General features: G+C 47.4%; 1 protein-coding gene across 1 annotated transcript in view; it reads left to right on the top strand.

The window, feature by feature from the left end:
* The first annotated feature begins 910 nt into the window (after positions 1-910).
* The window catches only part of tars1 (threonyl-tRNA synthetase 1), a 39,552-nt gene continuing 19,415 nt past the window's right edge, over positions 911-21,047 (top strand). The window contains exons 1-10 of the mRNA XM_036979181.2: positions 911-1,090; positions 2,272-2,343; positions 2,779-2,969; positions 11,465-11,588; positions 12,506-12,627; positions 13,070-13,187; positions 15,128-15,192; positions 15,281-15,359; positions 17,804-17,950; positions 19,446-19,544. Coding sequence (XP_036835076.2) covers positions 1,031-1,090; positions 2,272-2,343; positions 2,779-2,969; positions 11,465-11,588; positions 12,506-12,627; positions 13,070-13,187; positions 15,128-15,192; positions 15,281-15,359; positions 17,804-17,950; positions 19,446-19,544 — 1,077 coding nt within the window. The 5' untranslated portion in view covers positions 911-1,030. The remainder of the gene's footprint in view (positions 1,091-2,271; positions 2,344-2,778; positions 2,970-11,464; positions 11,589-12,505; positions 12,628-13,069; positions 13,188-15,127; positions 15,193-15,280; positions 15,360-17,803; positions 17,951-19,445; positions 19,545-21,047) is intronic.

Genomic DNA, 21,047 nt, shown 5'->3' with positions numbered 1-21,047 from the left:
CTAGCTGCAGCAAACTGAAAAGAGGAGCGACCCAGGGATGTGTGTGCTTTGGGGACCTTTAACAGAATGTGACTGGCAGAACGGGTGTTGTATGTGGAGGATGAGGGCTGCAGTAGCTATCTCAGATGGGGGGAGTGAGGCCTAAGAGGGTTTTATCAATAAGCATCAACCAGTGGGTCTTGCGACGGGTATACAGAGATGACCAGTTTACAGAGGAGTATAGAGTGCAGTGATGTGTCCTATAAGGAACATTGGTGGCGAATGGTAAAGACCATCTAGCCGCTTGAGAGCATCCTTACCTGCCGATCTATAAATTACGTCTCCGTAATCTAGCATGGGTAGGATGGTCATCTGTATCAGGGTTAGTTTGTCAGCTGGGGTGAAAGAGGAGCGATTGTGATAGAGGAAACCAAGTCTAGATTTAACTTTAGCCTGCCTCTTCAACTAACCATTTACCATCCTGAGACAAGGCCGAGTATAGCCCACAAAGATCTCCACCAAGGCACAATCTAGGGGGGAGGAGGGGGGGCACCAACCCAGACAGGAAGACCATGCCAGTGACACACCCCTCCTAGGGACGGCATTCAAATTTCTTCTGAAATTTGTGAATCATGTTATACGGATTATTTTTTAAATTCTCCCCACCACAGCATAATATTGCAACCACAAATTGTTTCCATTAGTTACCACAGCTACAAAGTCAAATTGAATTTATGGTAAAAATTCAAGAATACATGTGTTTTTTGGTCTTCATTACAGGTTCGGTCTAGGCATAATGTTAGCAGTGTGGTTAGGTTAAGAAATAGATTTTAGAGAAGCGAAATGGTAGAAATAGGCGGGGTGTATGAATGTGTGGCTCACAAACCCACGACGCGAGACATAATTGGCTCAACGCTGCTGTCAATCAAATCAGCAAGGATTGCATCAGTTATTGACGCAATATCCGGGACACGATCTTGCCGGTGAGCTGGCTGAACTGATTCACTTAACACCATTGAAACAATATATTTACGGGTATAGTATTCGTATAATGGCGGAAAAGAGCATGGCGGAGCAAATGAAGGAGTTGAAAGTTGACGACGGGAAAAAGGTAGCGTGGCTAAGTCCTGTTGTATACCATCACGCATGCAGCTGTCAGCATTGTTGACCTGAAACTAAGCTAACTAGATAGCTAACTGTTAGCTTGCTATCATATGTATGAGTAAAGCAAGGGCTTTACTCCTCAATATATAATCACGGCTTTTCAAAGAATATTCTTTATCTTAAACATTCGTTAACTATTTAATACTCTCTTCGAATTAGCTAGCTATAGGCTTTTGATTGTAGCATTAATTACAGTAGCATCTAATGTCTCCCGTGTGAATAGTATTTTTCGACTATTGTATCGTATTCTGTATTGATGCCCTATATGCCATTTGTTCTATGTTTATTCCTTGATCAGGACTCATTTCTGTTACACATAGCTACGTTGTTGGACGAAGGCGTCTTGGTGAAATAAGTTTCTGATGAACTTCACTAACGGCGTGGAGCCGAGACCCGGCATTGTGGTCTCCAGCTCCTACTACATCAATACTTAATATATATTATAATCACGAAATGCCCACCTTGTATCTATGTTTGTCCTCTAGTTTCGTGCCTTTTTGTTTGCTGAAACAGTTATTCAATAAACGTTGATCAAATACCACTACCGACTTGCCTTGTTGAATTAAATGAGTACATGCGCTCAGTTGCCGTTTTGGAGCAACCGCAATGAGCAAACCGGGCGGTGGTTATATTTGATTAACGGTTATTGAAAAACTAGAGATTTATGCAAGGAAATATACGCAACTACAAAGGACAAACACATGTGCAACGTGTACATTTCATATTTTAAATGTTTGAGTATTGACCTTTGCCTAATCGTTGTAGTCGGAGTTCGATTCCTCAAAGCCTCGTTCATAATGAACGTACCTTTGGTAGAATGCCGCCTACAGTTTGAGCGCTATGTTCGTCATCCTAACTAGTCGTGTCAACAACAGTCTCGATCTTGTTTGCACAGCAGGTTTGGCTGCTCTGTGTGGCCTAGATAATGTAGTTAAATGTACTGTAACTCTTTGTGTCGCACTGCTTTGCTTTATCTTGGCCAGGTCGCAGTTGTAAATGAGAACGTATTCTCAACTGGCCTACCCGGTTAAATAGAGGTGAAATAAAAATGGTTAGTTATGACTAATGCAGTTATGGTCAATGTTTTATTAATGAGCTAACCACACCCATTATCTGACTTCTGTTCAGGGAGGAGGAGCCAAAGATGGAGAGAAGAAGAAGAAGAAGGCTGCAGCGGGAGACGCTGGTGGGAAGACGGAGGTAAGTGGCGGAGTAGATGGCAGTCACTGTCTCAATCTCTTTCTGTCAGTCTCTTCTCCCTCTAGTGGTCCCCTCCACAGTAGATTGAGGGGCTGTCTTGGTACACACAGCTGAAGACTACTCTCCTTTCCCCTCTAGCTGTCTGTTCACTACTTACACTCTCTCACCTCTCTCTCCTTTCCCATCTAGCTGTCTGTTCACTACTTAGCTCTCTCACCTCTCCCCTTTCCCATCTATCTAGCTAGCTGTCTGTTCACTACTTACTCTCTCACCTCTCTCCTTTCCCCTCTAGCTGTCTGTTCACTACTTACACTCTCTCACCACCCCCCCTGTCCATTCTCACTCTCCCCCTCTATCTGTTCCCTCCTCTCCTGTGGATAGCGGAGCATCTCTCTCTGTTCACCAGACTCACTCTCTTCATTCTTCCCCCTCTAGCTGTCCCCTCCTCCCGGGTACATGGAGGAGCGTCTGTCCCTGTACACTAAACTGAAGGAGGAGCATGATGCTCTGATGGCAGAGAGGGCAGAGAAGGACAGTAAATCCATCAAGGTGACTCTGCCAGATGGGAAGGTGGTGGAGGCTGAGTCCTGGAAGACCACACCCTACCAGGTGGCTGCTGGCATCAGGTAAGACAGTCCCCTTACCTACCTTAACCCTACCATAGGGCAGGGCTATGTGGCCTAAAAATTATATATTGTTTTTTTACAAACCTATGGGCTGTTTTTGATACATCTCGATTTTTGAAAAGTTCTCTAAATACATTTTGTTGCACAATTTAAAGATCAATACATTGCGTTTCAAATTGTCACAAATAATCCAATGAATGGAGCGCTTGTATTCATACCTAGTATAAATATAAGCCTTCCACAACCATAAGACCATAAATAATGTAATTATTTTATGAAAATATTTTACCTGTACTTTTGCAATCATTGATCTGTTTTCAAGTCCTTTTTTGCTACAAATTTAACCAGATCCATGCACATCCACTGATTCTGTTGGTTCAAACCTCAACTGGGGTCTGTCTGTGAGTGGCAGGAGGGGGGGCTTGGGGGTCTGTCTGTGAGTGGCAGGAGGAGGGGCTTGGGGGTCTGTCTGTGAGTGGCAGGAGGAGGGGCTTGGGGGTCTGTCTGTGAGTGGCAGGAGGAGGGGCTTGGGGGTCTGTCTGTGAGTGGCAGGAGGAGGGGCTTGGGGGTCTGTCTGTGAGTGGCAGGAGGAGGGGCTTGGGGGTCTGTCTGTGAGTGGCAGGAGGAGGGGCTTGGGGGTCTGTCTGTGAGTGGCAGGAGGAGGGGCTTGGGGGTCTGTCTGTGGGTGGCAGGAGGAGGGGCTTGGGGGTCTGTCTGTGGGTGGCAGGAGGAGGGGCTTGGGGGTCTGTCTGTGGGTGGCAGGAGGAGGGGCTTGGGGGTCTGTCTGTGAGTGGCAGGAGGAGGGGCTTGGGGGTCTGTCTGTGAGTGGCAGGAGGAGGGGCTTGGGGGTCTGTCTGTGAGTGGCAGGAGGAGGGGCTTGGGGGTCTGTCTGTGGGTGGCAGGAGGAGGGGCTTGGGGGTCTGTCTGTGAGTGGCAGGAGGAGGGGCTTGGGGGTCTGTCTGTGAGTGGCAGGAGGAGGGGCTTGGGGGTCTGTCTGTGAGTGGCAGGAGGAGGGGCTTGGGGGTCTGTCTGTGGGTGGCAGGAGGAGGGGCTTGGGGGTCTGTCTGTGGGTGGCAGGAGGAGGGGCTTGGGGGTCTGTCTGTGGGTGGCAGGAGGAGGGGCTTGGGGGTCTGTCTGTGAGTGGCAGGAGGAGGGGCTTGGGGGTCTGTCTGTGAGTGGCAGGAGGAGGGGCTTGGGGGTCTGTCTGTGAGTGGCAGGAGGAGGGGCTTGGGGGTCTGTCTGTGGGTGGCAGGAGGAGGGGCTTCGGGGTCTGTCTGTGGGTGGCAGGAGGAGGGGCTTCGGGGTCTGTCTGTGGGTGGCAGGAGGAGGGGCTTGGGGGTCTGTCTGTGGGTGGCAGGAGGAGCCAAGGTGACGAGAACAAAAAAAATCAACTTGATTCTTGCAATACAGGTATTTGGAACATCCTGCTAAAACATTTTAATGAATGAATGTCTTTTAATAAAATCGGCTATATGCACTGAGCTTGTTTAATGCTTTAAGCACACTGTTTGATGAAATAATCTTTCACCTGCTGGCCTTCGCCGATTCTGTTAAGCTCCTGAAGTTGCCGGTAACGGGCTACACCCAGGGTCTGCAACCTTTTAAATGTGGCGTGCCTATTTCCAATTGTGTATTTTTTTTAAATTTCACCTTTATTTAACCAGGTAGGCTAGTTGAAAACAAGTTCTCATTTACAACTGAGACCTGGCCAAGTTAAAGCAAAGCAGTGCAACAGAAACAAAAACAGAGTTACACATGGAATAAACAAGCGTACAGTCAATAACACAATAAAATATCTATATACAGTGTGTGCAATTGGAGTGAGGTAAGGCAATAAATAGTAGCAAAGTGATTACAATTTAGCAGATTAACACTGGAGTGAGAGATGAGCAGATGATGATGTGTAAGTACTGGTGTGCAAAAGAGTAGAAAGAGTAGAAAAGTAAATAAGAACAATATGGGGATGAGGTAGGTAGATTGGGTGGGCTATTTACAGATGGGCTGTGTCCATGAGGGAGATGTAAGGACAGAAACAGCTGTATTTCCACAAGGGATAACAAATTAATCGGGCATTTTATGAGCCTCGGTGGTATCGGTGGTTATCAAAATTGGAGAGAGCTCGAACAATTTTACAACTTCATTGAGTAATTATTGTCATTCGATGTAAAAAAAATAAATTAAAAAAAAATACTTTGTTTACTTGATTTGAGGTGAAGAATACAATACAGTTCATTAGTGGTGGTGAGTATTTGATTGTCTTAACTATCAGACATCCCAAATGGACACATTTCTACATTTGGGCGCAGGCCAGGTAGCTTGCTTCTATCCGTAATCCGTTACGCGACATTACTCAACATACTTTATTACCCAACATAACTCATTTGCATATTTTGTTTAAACCCCAGAAATGTGCAAAGTTGTTGATAATAGAAAAGTTGTTTGTCTACATTCAACTGGTAAAAGTTAATTTTGATATATTGTGAACATTTTTTAGGGTGTGGTGACTGGCCTGGTATCCTATTCAGTAGGATGGGCGGTACCCAGAAGTTCGTGTTGTAACTGGCCTGGTATGCTATTCAGTAGGATGGGCGGTACTCAGATGTTCATACTGTTCTTCTCGTCCTGGGATTTATGGTTTTACCGGCATGGCACACAAGGAGTGCAAAAGTATGCATTCTATTGTAAGAATGCTAACACAATTTGCACAAATTAATAGAGAAATCACACACTCTTAGCAAAATGCTAACGAGTGAAAACAAACTATATGCAAAGAGGCAAATCCAGCTTTATAAAGTTATAGAACAATAGCTAGTAGCTTCCTTATGTCATTTTCGGTGAGTGTGGACATTTACAAGCGAAAGTGAACGAGAGATATTTGCAAATGAACAAAGTTGTGGTGGATGCTTTTCTGAAGGAAGAGCAGCATGTGTACACGGAGCAGAGGGGGGAAGAACGGAGGAGGAAGAGCAGCATGTGTTCACGGAGCAGAGGGGAGGAAGAGCAGCATGTGTACACGGAGCAGATGGGAGGAAGAGCAGCATGTGTACACGGAGCAGAGGGGGGAAGAACGGAGGAGGAAGAGCAGCATGTGTACACGGAGCAGATGGGAGGAAGAGCAGTATGTGTACACGGAGCAGATGGGGGAAGAGCAGCATGTCTACACGGAGCAGAGGGGGGAAGAACGGAGGAGGAAGAGCAGCATGTGTACACGGAGCAGATGGGGGAAGAGCAGCATGTGTACACGGAGCAGATGGGGGAAGAGCAGCATGTCTACACGGAGCAGATGGGAGGAAGAGCAGCATGTCTACACGGAGCAGAGGGGAGGAAGAGCAGCATGTCTACACGGAGCAGATGGGAGGAAGAGCAGTATGTGTACACGGAGCAGATGGGGGAAGAGCAGCATGTGTACACGGAGCAGATGGGAGGAAGAGCAGTATGTGTACACGGAGCAGAGGGGGGAAGAGCAGTATGTGTACACGGAGCAGAGGGGGGAAGAGCAGTATGTGTACACGGAGCAGAGGGGGGAAGAGCAGTATGTGTACACGGAGCAGAGGGGGGAAGAGCAGTATGTGTACACGGAGCAGAGGGGGGAAGAGCAGCATGTGTACACGGAGCAGATGGGAGGAAGAGCAGCATGTGTACACGGAGCAGAGGGGGGAAGAGCAGTATGTGTACACGGAGCAGAGGGGGGAAGAACGGAGGAGGAAGAGCAGCATGTGTACACGGAGCAGATGGGAGGAAGAGCAGCATGTGTACACGGAGCAGAGGGGGGAAGAGCAGTATGTGTACACGGAGCAGAGGGGAGGAAGAGCAGCATGTGTACACGGAGCAGAGGGGAGGAAGAGCAGCATGTCTACACGGAGCAGATGGGAGGAAGAGCAGCATGTCTACACGGAGCAGATGGGAGGAAGAGCAGCATGTGTACACGGAGCAGAGGGGGGAAGAACGGAGGAGGAAGAGCAGCATGTGTACACGGAGCAGAGGGGGGAAGAGCAGTATGTGTACACGGAGCAGATGGGAGGAAGAGCAGCATGTGTACACGGAGCAGAGGGGAGGAAGAGCAGCATGTGTACACGGAGCAGATGGGAGGAAGAGCAGCATGTGTTCACGGAGCAGATGGGAGGAAGAGCAGCATGTCTACACGGAGCAGAGGGGGGAAGAACGGAGGAGGAAGAGCAGCATGTGTACACGGAGCAGAGGGGGGAAGAACGGAGGAGGAAGAGCAGCATGTGTACACGGAGCAGATGGGAGGAAGAGCAGCATGTGTACACGGAGCAGAGGGGAGGAAGAGCAGCATGTGTACACGGAGCAGAGGGGGGAAGAGCAGTATGTGTACACGGAGCAGAGGGGAGGAAGAGCAGCATGTGTACACGGAGCAGATGGGAGGAAGAGCAGCATGTGTACACGGAGCAGAGGGGAGGAAGAGCAGCATGTGTACACGGAGCAGAGGGGGGAAGAGCAGCATGTGTACACGGAGCAGAGGGGGGAAGAGCAGCATGTGTACACGGAGCAGAGGGGGGAAGAGCAGCATGTGTACATGGAGCAGAGGGGGGAAGAGCAGCATGTCTACATGGAGCAGAGGGGAGGAAGAGCAGCATGTGTACATGGAGCAGAGGGGGGAAGAGCAGCATGTCTACATGGAGCAGAGGGGAGGAAGAGCAGCATGTGTACATGGAGCAGAGGGGAGGAAGAGCAGCATGTGTACATGGAGCAGAGGGGGGAAGAGCAGCATGTCTACATGGAGCAGAGGGGGGAAGAGCAGCATGTGTACACGGAGCAGAGGGGAGGAAGAGCAGTATGTGTACACGGAGCAGAGGGGGGAAGAGCAGTATGTGTACACGGAGCAGAGGGGAGGAAGAGCAGCATGTGTACACGGAGCAGATGGGAGGAAGAGCAGCATGTGTACACGGAGCAGAGGGGGGAAGAACGGAGGAGGAAGAGCAGCATGTGTACACGGAGCAGAGGGGGGAAGAGCAGTATGTGTACATGGAGCAGAGGGGAGGAAGAGCAGCATGTCTACACGGAGCAGATGGGAGGAAGAGCAGCATGTGTACACGGAGCAGAGGGGGGAAGAGCAGTATGTGTACACGGAGCAGAGGGGAGGAAGAGCAGCATGTGTACACGGAGCAGATGGGAGGAAGAGCAGTATGTGTACACGGAGCAGAGGGGAGGAAGAGCAGCATGTGTACACGGAGCAGAGGGGGGAAGAGCAGCATGTCTACACGGAGCAGATGGGAGGAAGAGCAGCATGTGTACACGGAGCAGAGGGGAGGAAGAGCAGCATGTCTACACGGAGCAGATGGGAGGATGAGCAGCATGTGTACACGGAGCAGATGGGAGGAAGAGCAGCATGTGTACACGGAGCAGATGGGAGGAAGAGCAGCATGTGTACACGGAGCAGATGGGAGGAAGAGCAGCATGTGTACACGGAGCAGATGGGAGGATGAGCAGCATGTGTACACGGAGCAGATGGGAGGAAGAGCAGCATGTGTACACGGAGCAGAGGGGAGGAAGAGCAGCATGTGTACACGGAGCAGAGGGGAGGAAGAGCAGCATGTGTACACGGAGCAGAGTGGAGGAAGAGCAGCATGTGTACACGGAGCAGAGGGGGGAAGAGCAGTATGTGTACACGGAGCAGAGGGGAGGAAGAGCAGCATGTGTACACGGAGCAGAGGGGGGAAGAGCAGCATGTGTACACGGAGCAGATGGGAGGAAGAGCAGCATGTGTACACGGAGCAGAGGGGAGGAAGAGCAGCATGTCTACACGGAGCAGATGGGAGGAAGAGCAGCATGTGTACACGGAGCAGAGGGGAGGAAGAGCAGCATGTGTACACGGAGCAGATGGGAGGAAGAGCAGTATGTGTACACGGAGCAGAGGGGGGAAGAGCAGCATGTGTACACGGAGCAGATGGGAGGAAGAGCAGCATGTGTACACGGAGCAGAGGGGAGGAAGAGCAGCATGTGTACACGGAGCAGAGGGGGGAAGAGCAGTATGTCTACATGGAGCAGAGGGGGGAAGAGCAGCATGTGTACATGGAGCAGAGGGGGGAAGAGCAGCATGTGTACACGGAGCAGAGGGGGGAAGAGCAGCATGTGTACACGGAGCAGAGGGGAGGAAGAGCAGCATGTGTACACGGAGCAGAGGGGGGAAGAGCAGTATGTGTACACGGAGCAGATGGGAGGAAGAGCAGCATGTGTACACGGAGCAGAGGGGAGGAAGAGCAGCATGTGTACACGGAGCAGATGGGAGGAAGAGCAGCATGTGTACACGGAGCAGAGGGGAGGAAGAGCAGCATGTGTACACGGAGCAGAGGGGGGAAGAGCAGTATGTGTACACGGAGCAGAGGGGAGGAAGAGCAGCATGTGTACACGGAGCAGATGGGAGGATGAGCAGCATGTGTACACAGAGCAGATGGGGGAAGAGCAGTATGTGTACACGGAGCAGAGGGGGGAAGAGCAGTATGTCTACACGGAGCAGATGGGAGGATGAGCAGCATGTGTACACGGAGCAGATGGGAGGAAGAGCAGCATGTGTACACGGAGCAGAGGGGGGAAGAGCAGTATGTGTACACGGAGCAGATGGGAGGAAGAGCAGCATGTGTACACGGAGCAGAGGGGGGAAGAGCAGTATGTGTACACGGAGCAGATGGGAGGATGAGCAGCATGTGTACACGGAGCAGAGGGGGGAAGAGCAGTATGTGTACACGGAGCAGATGGGAGGATGAGCAGCATGTGTACACGGAGCAGAGGGGGGAAGAGCAGTATGTGTACACGGAGCAGAGGGGAGGAAGAGCAGCATGTGTACACGGAGCAGATGGGAGGAAGAGCAGCATGTGTACACGGAGCAGAGGGGGGAAGAACGGAGGAGGAAGAGCAGCATGTGTTCACGGAGCAGAGGGGAGGAAGAGCAGCATGTGTACACGGAGCAGATGGGAGGATGAGCAGCATGTCTACACGGAGCAGATGGGAGGAAGAGCAGCATGTGTACACGGAGCAGAGGGGAGGAAGAGCAGCATGTGTACACGGAGCAGAGGGGGGAAGAACGGAGGAGGAAGAGCAGCATGTGTTCACGGAGCAGAGGGGAGGAAGAGCAGCATGTGTACACGGAGCAGATGGGAGGATGAGCAGCATGTGTACACGGAGCAGAGGGGAGGAAGAGCAGCATGTGTACATGGAGCAGATGGGAGGAAGAGCAGTATGTGTACACGGAGCAGAGGGGGGAAGAGCAGCATGTGTACACGGAGCAGAGGGGGGAAGAACGGAGGAGGAAGAGCAGCATGTGTTCACGGAGCAGAGGGGAGGAAGAGCAGCATGTGTACATGGAGCAGAGGGGGGAAGAGCAGCATGTGTACATGGAGCAGATGGGAGGAAGAGCAGCATGTGTACATGGAGCAGATGGGAGGAAGAGCAGCATGTGTACATGGAGCAGATGGGAGGAAGAGCAGCATGTGTACATGGAGCAGATGGGAGGAAGAGCAGCATGTGTACACGGAGCAGATGGGAGGAAGAGCAGTATGTGTACACGGAGCAGATGGGAGGAAGAGCAGCATGTGTTCACGGAGCAGAGGGGAGGAAGAGCAGCATGTGTACACGGAGCAGAGGGGGGAAGAGCAGCATGTGTACACGGAGCAGAGGGGGGAAGAGCAGTATGTGTACACGGAGCAGAGGGGGGAAGAGCAGTATGTGTACATGGAGCAGAGGGGAGGAAGAGCAGCATGTGTACACGGAGCAGAGGGGGGAAGAGCAGTATGTGTACACGGAGCAGAGGGGGGAAGAGCAGTATGTGTACATGGAGCAGAGGGGAGGAAGAGCAGCATGTGTACACGGAGCAGAGGGGGGAAGAGCAGTATGTGTACACGGAGCAGAGGGGGGAAGAGCAGTATGTGTACACGGAGCAGATGGGAGGAAGAGCAGCATGTGTACACGGAGCAGAGGGGAGGAAGAGCAGCATGTGTACACGGAGCAGATGGGAGGAAGAGCAGCATGTGTTCACGGAGCCCAAGCCCCAGGCGCAATTTGGATTTCGGGCCACTAGATGGCAGCAGTGCATGTGCAACGTTTTGGACTGATCCAATGAACCATTGCATTTCTGTCCAAACTGTTGTATCAAGACTGCCCAAATGTGCCTAATTTATTAATACATTTTCAAGTTCATAACTGTGCACTCTTCTCAAATAATAGCATGGTATTATTTCACTAGATTAACAAGAATTTAAGCCTTCTGCCAATATCCGATATGTCTATGTCCTGGGAAATGTTCTTGTTACTTACACCCTCATGCTAATCACATTAGCCTACGTTAGCTCAACCGTCCCGTGGGGTACCCACCGATCCTGAAGAAACACTAAGCTATCCCTGTATTGTAATGATGACTCTGTAATAACACAGCTATCCCTACATTTAGGCTCTTGCAGACAACCTGGACAGGCCTCTATTATAACAGATTAATTTGAATAGTTATAACTTTATAATGTGTGTGTCTCACTCTCTCATAGTCAGGGTCTAGCTGACGCCACAGTGATAGCTAAGGTGAACAACTCTGTGTGGGACCTGGACCGACCTCTAGAGGAAAACTGCAGTCTGCAGCTACTCAAGTTTGATGACGACGAGGCTAAAGCTGTAAGTACAACCTCCAGGTCTTTTAAAGACTTACAGGGACAGTCTCTCCTGAGTTTAATCTATGTCTGGGAAACTGGCCTTATAAGTCTAAAATAATGCTATTTGGATTAAACCTTCTAGATAAATACACTAGTTTAGCTAACCTAGCTAGTGATTTTTAACTGCGATTATAAACAGTAGTTAGTTAGAGCCAAGTTTGTTCATTGGCAAATAATGACATTAACTGTTTTAAGTCCTTCACAGTGGAACTTTGAAACCAATATATCTTCCCCCGCCGTCCTCCCCACTCTCTTCCCCCCCCCCCCGACGTCCTCCCCACTCTCTTTTCCCCCCCCGACGTCCTCTCCACTCTCTTTTCCCACTCTCTTTCCCCCTGACATCCTCCCCACTCTCTTTCCCACTCTCTATCCTCCCCACTCTCTTTCCCCCCCGACATCCTCCCCACTCTCTTTCCCCCCCCGACATCCTCCCCACTCTCTTTCCTCCCCCCGACATCCTCCCCACTCTCTCCCCCCCGACATCCTCCCCACTCTCTCCCCCCCGACATCCTCCCCACTCTCTTTCCCCCCCCCGACATCCTCCCCACTCTCTTTCCCCCCCCGACATCCTCTCCACTCTCTTTCCCCCCCCCGACATCCTCCCCACTCTCTTCCCCCTGACCCCGACATCCTCCCCACTCTCTTACCCCTCCCCACTCTCTTCCCCCCCCACCGACATCCTCCCCACTCTCTTCCCCCCCCACGACATCCTCCCCACTCTCTTCCCCCCCCCCGACATCCTCCCCACTCTCTTCCCCCCCCCCGACATCCTCCCCACTCTCTTTCCCCCCCCCCCCGACATCCTCCCCACTCTCTTTCCTCCCCCCGACATCCTCCCCACTCTCTTTCCTCCCCCCGACATCCTTTCCTCCTCGTCAGGTGTACTGGCACTCCAGTGCCCACATAATGGGTGAGGCAATGGAGAGGGTCTACGGAGGCTGCTTGTGTTACGGTCCGCCCATCGAGAACGGCTTCTACTACGACATGTTCCTGGACCAAGAGTGAGTAACGCCTCGTCTCATTGGCCAGTTTCAGCTGGGTAAACACTGGTCTAGCTGGCTGACAGGGAATGAGTAGAAAGCGTGAGCGCACCAGGAAGTTCCAGTGTTTAGATGATTGTATGTTCATCCAATCCCAATGTACTTTCATCATCTAAGTTGACACAGTGTTTGGGTCAATTCAGGAAACTCAATTAATAGAACCAATTCCTAGAAATCCAATTTAAATGTAGCTTCCTGAATTGACGGAACTGACTCTTCCCTCAGGTTATGTTGATGCCAGTTGGCTTGGCAAGCAGTCCCGTTAACGAACTCTGGGGACGGAAGCCCCCAAGTCTACCACTAGTTCTCTCTGCCAGCCAGCACTTCTTTTCTTCCATCCCTGTACTCAGTCTCTTCCTCTGCTGCCTCCTTCCCCACCTCCTCCACTCTTCCACCTCTCCAGGGGGGTGTCCAGTAATGACTTCCCCTGCTTGGAGAACTTGTGTAAGAAGATCATCAAGGAGAAGCAGCCCTTCGAGAGGCTGGAGATCAAGAAGGAGACTCTCCTGGAGATGTTCAAGGTAGATCTCTCTCTCACTCAAAGGGCTTTATTGGGAAACATGTTTACATTTCCCAAGCCAGTGAACTAGAAAATAAACAATACTGATTAAAAGTAGACATTACACTCACAAAAGTTACAAAGAATGAAGACATTTCAAATGTCATATGTGCGAGTGGATAAAAGTACAAAAGGGAAAATTAATAAACATAAATATGGGATTTATTTACAATGGCGTTTGTTCTTCACTGGTTGCCCTTTTCTTGTGGCAACAGGTCACAACTCTAGCTGCTGTGATGGCACACTGTTATTTCACCCAGTAGATATGGGAGTTTTTCAAAGTCGGGTTTGTTTTCTAATTCTTTGTGGATCTGTGTAATTTGAGGGGAAATATGTGTGTCTAATATGGTCATACATTGGGCAGGAGGTTAGGAAGTGCAGCTCAGTTTCCACATTTTGTGGTCAGTTTTAAAACAGAGCCCCAGGACAGCAACACAATTAGACCCAACCAAGTCATTAGAAAACAAAAAGATAATTACTTGACACATTGGAAAGTATTAACAAAAAAACTGAGCAAACTAGAATGCAACTTGAACTCAGTGAGCATAGCCTTGCTTTTGAGAAAGGCTGCCGTAGTCAGACCTGGCTCTCAAGAGAAGACAGGCTATGTGCCGTTTGTGAACAGAGCCCCAGGACCAGCTTGCTTAGGGTCCTCTTCTCCAGGTTCATCTCTCTGTAGGTGATGGCTTTGTTTTGGAAGGTTTGGGAATCGCTTCCTTTTAGGTGGTTGTAGAATTTAATAGCTCTTTTTTGCATTTTGATAATTAGTGGGTATTGGCCTAATTCTGCTCTGCATGCATTATTTGGTGTTCTACGTTGTACACAGAGGATATTTTTGCAGAATTCAGCTTAGTCTTAATTTGGTGTTTGTCCCATTTTGTGAATTCTTAGTTGGTGAGCGGACCCCAGACCTCACAACCATAAAGGGCAATGGGTTCTATAACTGATTCAAGTATCTTTAGCCAGACGCTGCAGACTGTTCTAATGCCCTTGCGAATTCGTATGTATGTAGGTTGAGGAGGGTGGGGGCTTAAGCTGCATCCCTGTCTCACCCCACGGCCCTGTGGAAATATATTTTTTTCTTTGTCAATTTTAACCATACGCTTGTTTGTGTAATTTGATTTTAGAATCTCATAGGTCCCCCCCCCCCCCCCCCCCCAAGCCAAATTGAGTCAAGCTTTTTTGAATTGAACAAAGCATGAGAAGACTTTGCCTTTGTTTTGGTTTGTTTGTTTGTCAATTAGGGTGTGCAGGCTGAATACGTGGTCTGTTGTACGGTCATTTGGTAAAAAGATAATTTGATATTTGTTCAGTACATTGTGTTCACTGAGGAAATGTACGAGTTTGCTGTCAATGATAATGCAGAGGATTTTCCCAAGGTTGCTGTTGATGCATATCCCACAGTAATTATTGGGGTCAAATTTGTCTCCACTTTTGTGGATTGGGGTGATCAGTCCTTGGTTCCAAATATTGGGGAAGATGCCAGAGTGAAGGATGATGTTAGTTTTAGTATAGCCAATAGGAATTTGTCTGTATATTTCATTCAGGATACAATAAACATCACTTGCCTTTTTGGGTTGAAGGGTTTGTATTTTGTCCTGTAGTTCATTCACTGTAATTGGAGAATCCAGTGGAATTGTAATTTGAGAACCTGTATGGTAGTGCCATGTTACTGTCTCTCCCTGTCTCAAATTCAAGCTGCTTTATTGGCATAAAACATTGTATCAATATTGCCAAAGCAACACTATATATAATATACATTGTAATAAATAATTTTGCTTTGCAATATTCTGTCTGTTCTCTCTCTTCCTGTCTGGTCTCTCGCTCTCTCTCCGTCCTCTCTAGTGTGATGTATTTCTGCTGTTCCACAACTGATCTGAACATCTCTCTCCTCCTCTGCAGTACAACAAATTTAAGTGCCGGATCTTGAATGAGAAGGTGACCACCCCAACCACTACTGTGTACAGGTGAGCTGCATCCCGACCCGGTCGTTCTGGAATGGGTGTTTGGGCCGATCCAGATTCCCTGTGTATTTATCCTGTCTGTGCTGACTAGGTGTGGTCCGCTGATTGACCTGTGTCGAGGACCCCATGTCCGACACACTGGAAAGATCAAGGCCCTGAAGATCCACAAGGTAAAGCACACTTCTGTTTTTGTCTCCGCTATGTTTTCATTCTTCTATTTAGTTTCTTTTGAAGGATCTTTATTTTAATTCTCTTGATGGTTCTCTGAAGTCGTCCCAGTTGTACATGTCCTACCACTCTAAGGTTTCCATGACCACATTTACACTCCAACATCCCGGTATTATTCGGGATTCAAGTATTCGGTCTTGATGTTGTCTCATATAAACATATCCTGTTTTACAATAACCTGAATCGGCTCCTTTCCCAGTTATGAGAGTGCTGAAAAAGATGCCTGGGATATGCTGATCTTAGACTGGATACCTTGACGTGTTTTATCCCATTTCCTGTTTGTTGTGGTCTCCCAGGCTCAGTTGATATCACCTTTTTGAAGTTCAGGTTTCCTTCAGCCAGATTTAAACTGTATGGTTTCGCTAGTTGTAGTGGGAGGGGGGAGCACCATGCCATCAAGTTTACTGCGTTTCTACCGCCATTTCTCCCAGAATTCATTTTAGACACTAAAAGATCCCTTATTAACCTCTTGTCTCTACCATCCCGGGTCCGGGAGCGTAATCATCAACTGACACTAATTAGCATAACGCAACAGACATAAATATTACTAGAAAATATTCATATTCATGAAAATCACAAGTGAAATATATTGAAACACAGCTTAGCCTTTTGTTAATCACCCTGTCATCTCAGATTTTGAAAGTATGCTTTACAGCCAAAGCAAGACCAATCTTTTTTGTAAGTTTGATAGCCTAGCATAGCATTATGCCTAGCTAGCAGCATGTAACTTGATCACAAATCAGAAAAGCAATCAAATTAAATCGTTTACCTTTGAGCTTCGGATGTTTTCACTCACAAGACTCCCAGTTAGATAGAAAATGTTCCTTTTTTCCCAAAAATATTATTTTTGTAGGCGAAATAGCTCCGTTTGTTCTTCACGTTTGGCTGAGAAATCGACCGGAAATTGCGGTCACTACAACACCGAAAAATATTCCAAATTAGCTCCATAATATCGACAGAAACATGGCACACATTGTTTATAATCAATCCTCAAGGTGTTTTTCAAATATCTATTCGATAATATATCTACCGGGTCTCGTGGCTACTTAGTAGGATAGAGAGAAACAATGGCCGCATTTGTCCTTTACGCACAAAACACTCAGACTTCAGCTGACCACTGACGCAATGTTGACGTTCAGGCTCATTTTTCAAAATAAAAGCCTGAAGCTATGTATTGTGACACTAGACACATTAGGGAAGCCATAGATAAAGGAATCTGTTTGATATCTCATTCACTGCTCAATAGGGACGCATAGGAACGCAGAGGTTTCTAAATAAGAGTCACTTCCTGATTGGATTTTTCTCAGGCTTGCGCCTGCAATATCAGTTCTGTTATACTCACAGACAATATTTTTACAGTTTTGGAAACTTTAGTCTTTTCTATCCTAAGCTGTCAATTATGTGCATATTCTAGCATCTTGTCCTGACAAAATAGTCTGTTTACTTTGGGAACGTTATTTTTCCAAAAATGAAAATACTGCCCCCTAGATTCAAGAGGTTGTTAAACAAACTGTTGGGAAATTATGATATGACTGAACAAATCATTTTAAATGGAACTGTAAACTTATACTCTGTTTTATTATATCTGATTAACAATATGAGTTCATAAGAAGGGATTGTGTGACACGGACAAGGAGTAATTAAAGTTCATGAACACCATTCCAACTAGGAAGAAACAAATGGGTTGGGGACTGTGAAAACAGATAAGGTCGTTAGCCTAACGTTGAACCTACTGAAACTTAGCTCTGGGGTTTTTAGATAACCTAGGAATGCACTCACTGCCTTTTCTGTTAATTAAAACTGTCAGTTCAGTGGTGATCGATAATGTTGAGGGGTCAAAAGTTATCTGGGGGTGTGTTAGAATGAACTTTTCACCTCACTTTGTCCCGGTCGAGAGGAGGGGATTCTGTTAAAGCAATGAAACGTCATGATCTGTATATAAACTGTTGTTCGTGGTTAAGTGGCAGCGCGCTCCGGGAATAAATTATATAACCTATTATTGAAAGACTGGTCTGCGTCTATTTTATGCAAACAAGAAATCTTAGAAATTCTCATAAAATAGATTAAGGGCTTTCAATTGATGAAAGCACATTGGCATAATTAAATTACAGTAACACAAACAAATATCCTTTTTCCATCACAGCTGTCAATTTAGTTTTATTTATTCGGTATGACTTGCATAAAAACTGGATGGAAACGTGGTTAGTATTTAACTTTCTAAATATTCATCCAAGATTAACTGAAATACTATCAGAAATATGTTGGACTGTTTTTACAGCTTTTAAGTTCCTTAACCAAATTGTGCACATAATCTCTACCTACTGGGTGGGCAAGGCTGACATGGAGCGTGTTTTAGACTCTTCTAGTCTGCTTCTCTAACCTCCAGAACTCCTCTACCTACTGGGAGGGCAAGGCTGACATGGAGACTCTTCAGAGGATCTACGGCATCTCCTTCCCTGATCCTAAGATGCTAAAGGAGTGGGAACGCTTCCAGGAGGAGGCCAAGAACAGGGACCACCGCAAACTGGGACGGGTACGGGACTGTTATTCAAATCACTCAAATGGTATTTGTCAAATGCTTCTTAAACAACAGGTGTAGATGAACAGTGAAATGCTTATTTACAGACACTTCCCAACAATGCAGAGAGAAGAATGTAATAGAATGATAACACAAGGAATAAATGCACAATGAGTAACAATAACATGGCTATATACAGGGAGTACCAGGTAATAACATGGCTATATACAGGGAGTACCAGGTAATAACATGGCTATATACAGGAAGTACCAGGTAATAACATGGCTATATACAGGGAGTACCAGGTAATAACATGGCTATATACAGGAAGTACCAGGTAATAACATGGCTATATACAGGGAGTACCAGGTAATAACATGGCTATATACAGGGAGTACCAGGTAATAACATAACTATATACAGGGAGTATCAGGTAATAACATGGCTATATACAGGGAGTACCAGGTAATAACATGGCTATATACAGGAAGTACCAGGTAATAACATGGCTATATACAGGGAGTACCAGGTAATGACGTGGCTATACACGGGGAGGTAATGACGTGGCTATACACGGGGAGGTAATGACGTGGCTATACACGGGGAGGTAATGACGTGGCTATACACGGGGAGGTAATGACGTGGCTATACACGGGGAGGTAATGACGTGGCTATACACGGGGAGGTAATGACGTGGCTATACACGGGGAGGTAATGACGTGGCTATACACGGGGTACCAATGTGCAGAGGTACCAGGTAATGGAGGTAATGCTGTATGTACATACAGTACCAGACAGCACCACCTAATTCAATAGTTATTTGGCAAAAGGTGGCTACTTATATATTTTGATTTGTTTAGCACTTTGTTGGTTACTACATGATTCCATATGTTGTTTCATAGTTTTGATGTCTTCACTATTATTCTACAATGTAGAAAATAGTCAAAATAAAGAAACCCCTTGAATGAGTAGGTGTCCAAACGTTTGACAGGTACGGTATGGGTAGAGGTGAAGTGACTAGATGACAGGAAAGATGATAAACAGTACCAACTGTGTTAGTGAAAAGGGGGTCAGTGCACGTAGTCCGGGTAGCTATTTGGGTTACTACTTAACTAACCATTTAGCAGGCCTGGTGATAGAAGCTGGTCAGGGTCCTGTTGGTTCCAGACCTGCTACGTCGGCACTGCTTGCCATGTGGTAGCAGAGAAAACAGTCTGTGACTTGGGTGACTGGAGCCTTCGACAGTTTTGGGGGGCCTTCCTCTGACACTGCCTGGTATTCATTTATTGACCTGCTCCACTACAGTTAATCAATCAAATGTTATTTATACAGCAGTTTTTACAGAAACATTGTGGAAATATTGTCTGGGAACAGCAGGAGATTACTGGGTCCTCTGTCTTTAGAGGGGTAGGGGGGGGAACTGATCAGTGACGTGGTGCAGATGTCCTCCTGGTTAGTATCTGCTGTAGGGTAACACTGATCATCCAACTCTCTCTGCTCTCTCCTACAGGAACAGGATCTGTTCTTCTTCCATGATCTGTCTCCAGGCAGTTGCTTCTTCCTGCCTAAAGGATCCTACATCTACAACAGTCTGGTGGACTTTATCAGGGTGAGTAGTCATTGCCGTAAGATGGGCATCCCCTGTAGAATGGGAACTCTGTCTGTTCTATGTCTGATAGCCCTAGAGTGAGCGCTGTAATTATCTCTATAGGTACGGTATCTCTCCCTATGGGTTAGGTACAGTATATATCTAACCCTATAGAGAACTGTGAGGTTTCCAGGCGATGGTAACTGCACCTTTGGACCAGGGCTATTTAACTGGCGGCCAGATGCAGTACCTTTGGACCGGGGCTATTTAACTGGTGGCCAGATGCAGTACCTTTGGACCAGGGCTATTTAACTGGTGGCCAGATGCAGTACCTTTGGACCAGGGCTATTTAACTGGTGGCCAGATGCAGCACCTTTGGACCAGGGCTATTTAACTGGTGGCCAGATGCAGCACCTTTGGACCAGGGCTATTTAACTGGTGGCCAGATGCAGTACCTTTGGACCAGGGCTATTTAACTGGTGGCCAGATGCAGTACCTTTGGACCAGGGCTATTTAACTGGTGGCCAGATGCAGTACCTTTGGACCAGGGCTATTTAACTGGTAGCCAGATGCAGTACCTTTGGACCAGGGCTATTTAACTGGTGGCCAGATGCAGTACCTTTGGACCAGGGCTATTTAACTGGTGGCCAGATGCAGTACCTTTGGACCAGGGCTATTTAACTGGTAGCCAGATGCAGTACCTTTGGACCAGGGCTATTTAACTTATTAATCTAGACTGGCCCTTTCTGAACATGAATAATAATCGCCGTTCAGTGCCAGAAGGACAAGCACTGTGGTTTATATAGGGGGCTTTCTAGCCCCTATGAGATGGTGATGTGTTTTTCTTCTAATGAAGTTGGTTCTAGCGTTTGAGTGGTTTAAGCTACAAAAGGTTTTGGTTACATTCCTGAAAACTATGGTTCTCAGCTACACAGACCTGCTGTTTCCTCTCTGATGCTCACAAGGACTTGTTTAGAAGTGACCAAAAAAAACACCTAATGACTGAGGGTAATTAATTCAAATCGTTCTTCCTTCAGACTGGAATTTGACCTGATTTGACATGTCTTTATTTATTGAGACGCTTAGTTTCTTAATTTTTCAGATTTTAACATAATAACCTTTGAAGCATTTTAATAGGTTAAATAAATGGTGCTTGAGCGCCTTTTTCAATCATGTATTTTTGTTGCAGCTCGACTTTAATTGGTTGAGTGCCCTCCGGTTCCCTAATTACTTTAAGCAACATTTATTTTTAAGGGAAGTGCTTTATTGGTGTGTTGCTTCTTTATACAGTTCTTACGAATAATCGCATGTGGAGAATCTCTGCCCCCCCCCCCCCCCCCCCCCCCCCCAATTAACCACGCCCCCGTAAGAATATAGTTGAATAGACCCCTAACATCAGGGCTCTCGAGTGGCGCAAGGCACTGCATCTCAGTGTGTTTGGCTGGTGTAGGCTGTCATTGTAAATAATAATTTGTTCCTAACTGACTTGCCTAGTTTATTTTATATTTTTTATTTAATCTGTCC

Source organism: Oncorhynchus mykiss, chromosome 6, assembly GCF_057628025.1.
Source record: "Oncorhynchus mykiss isolate SJ-2025 chromosome 6, ASM5762802v1, whole genome shotgun sequence".
NCBI classification, from domain to species: Eukaryota; Metazoa; Chordata; class Actinopteri; order Salmoniformes; family Salmonidae; genus Oncorhynchus; species Oncorhynchus mykiss.
This window is presented reverse-complemented; position numbering and strand designations above follow the sequence as displayed.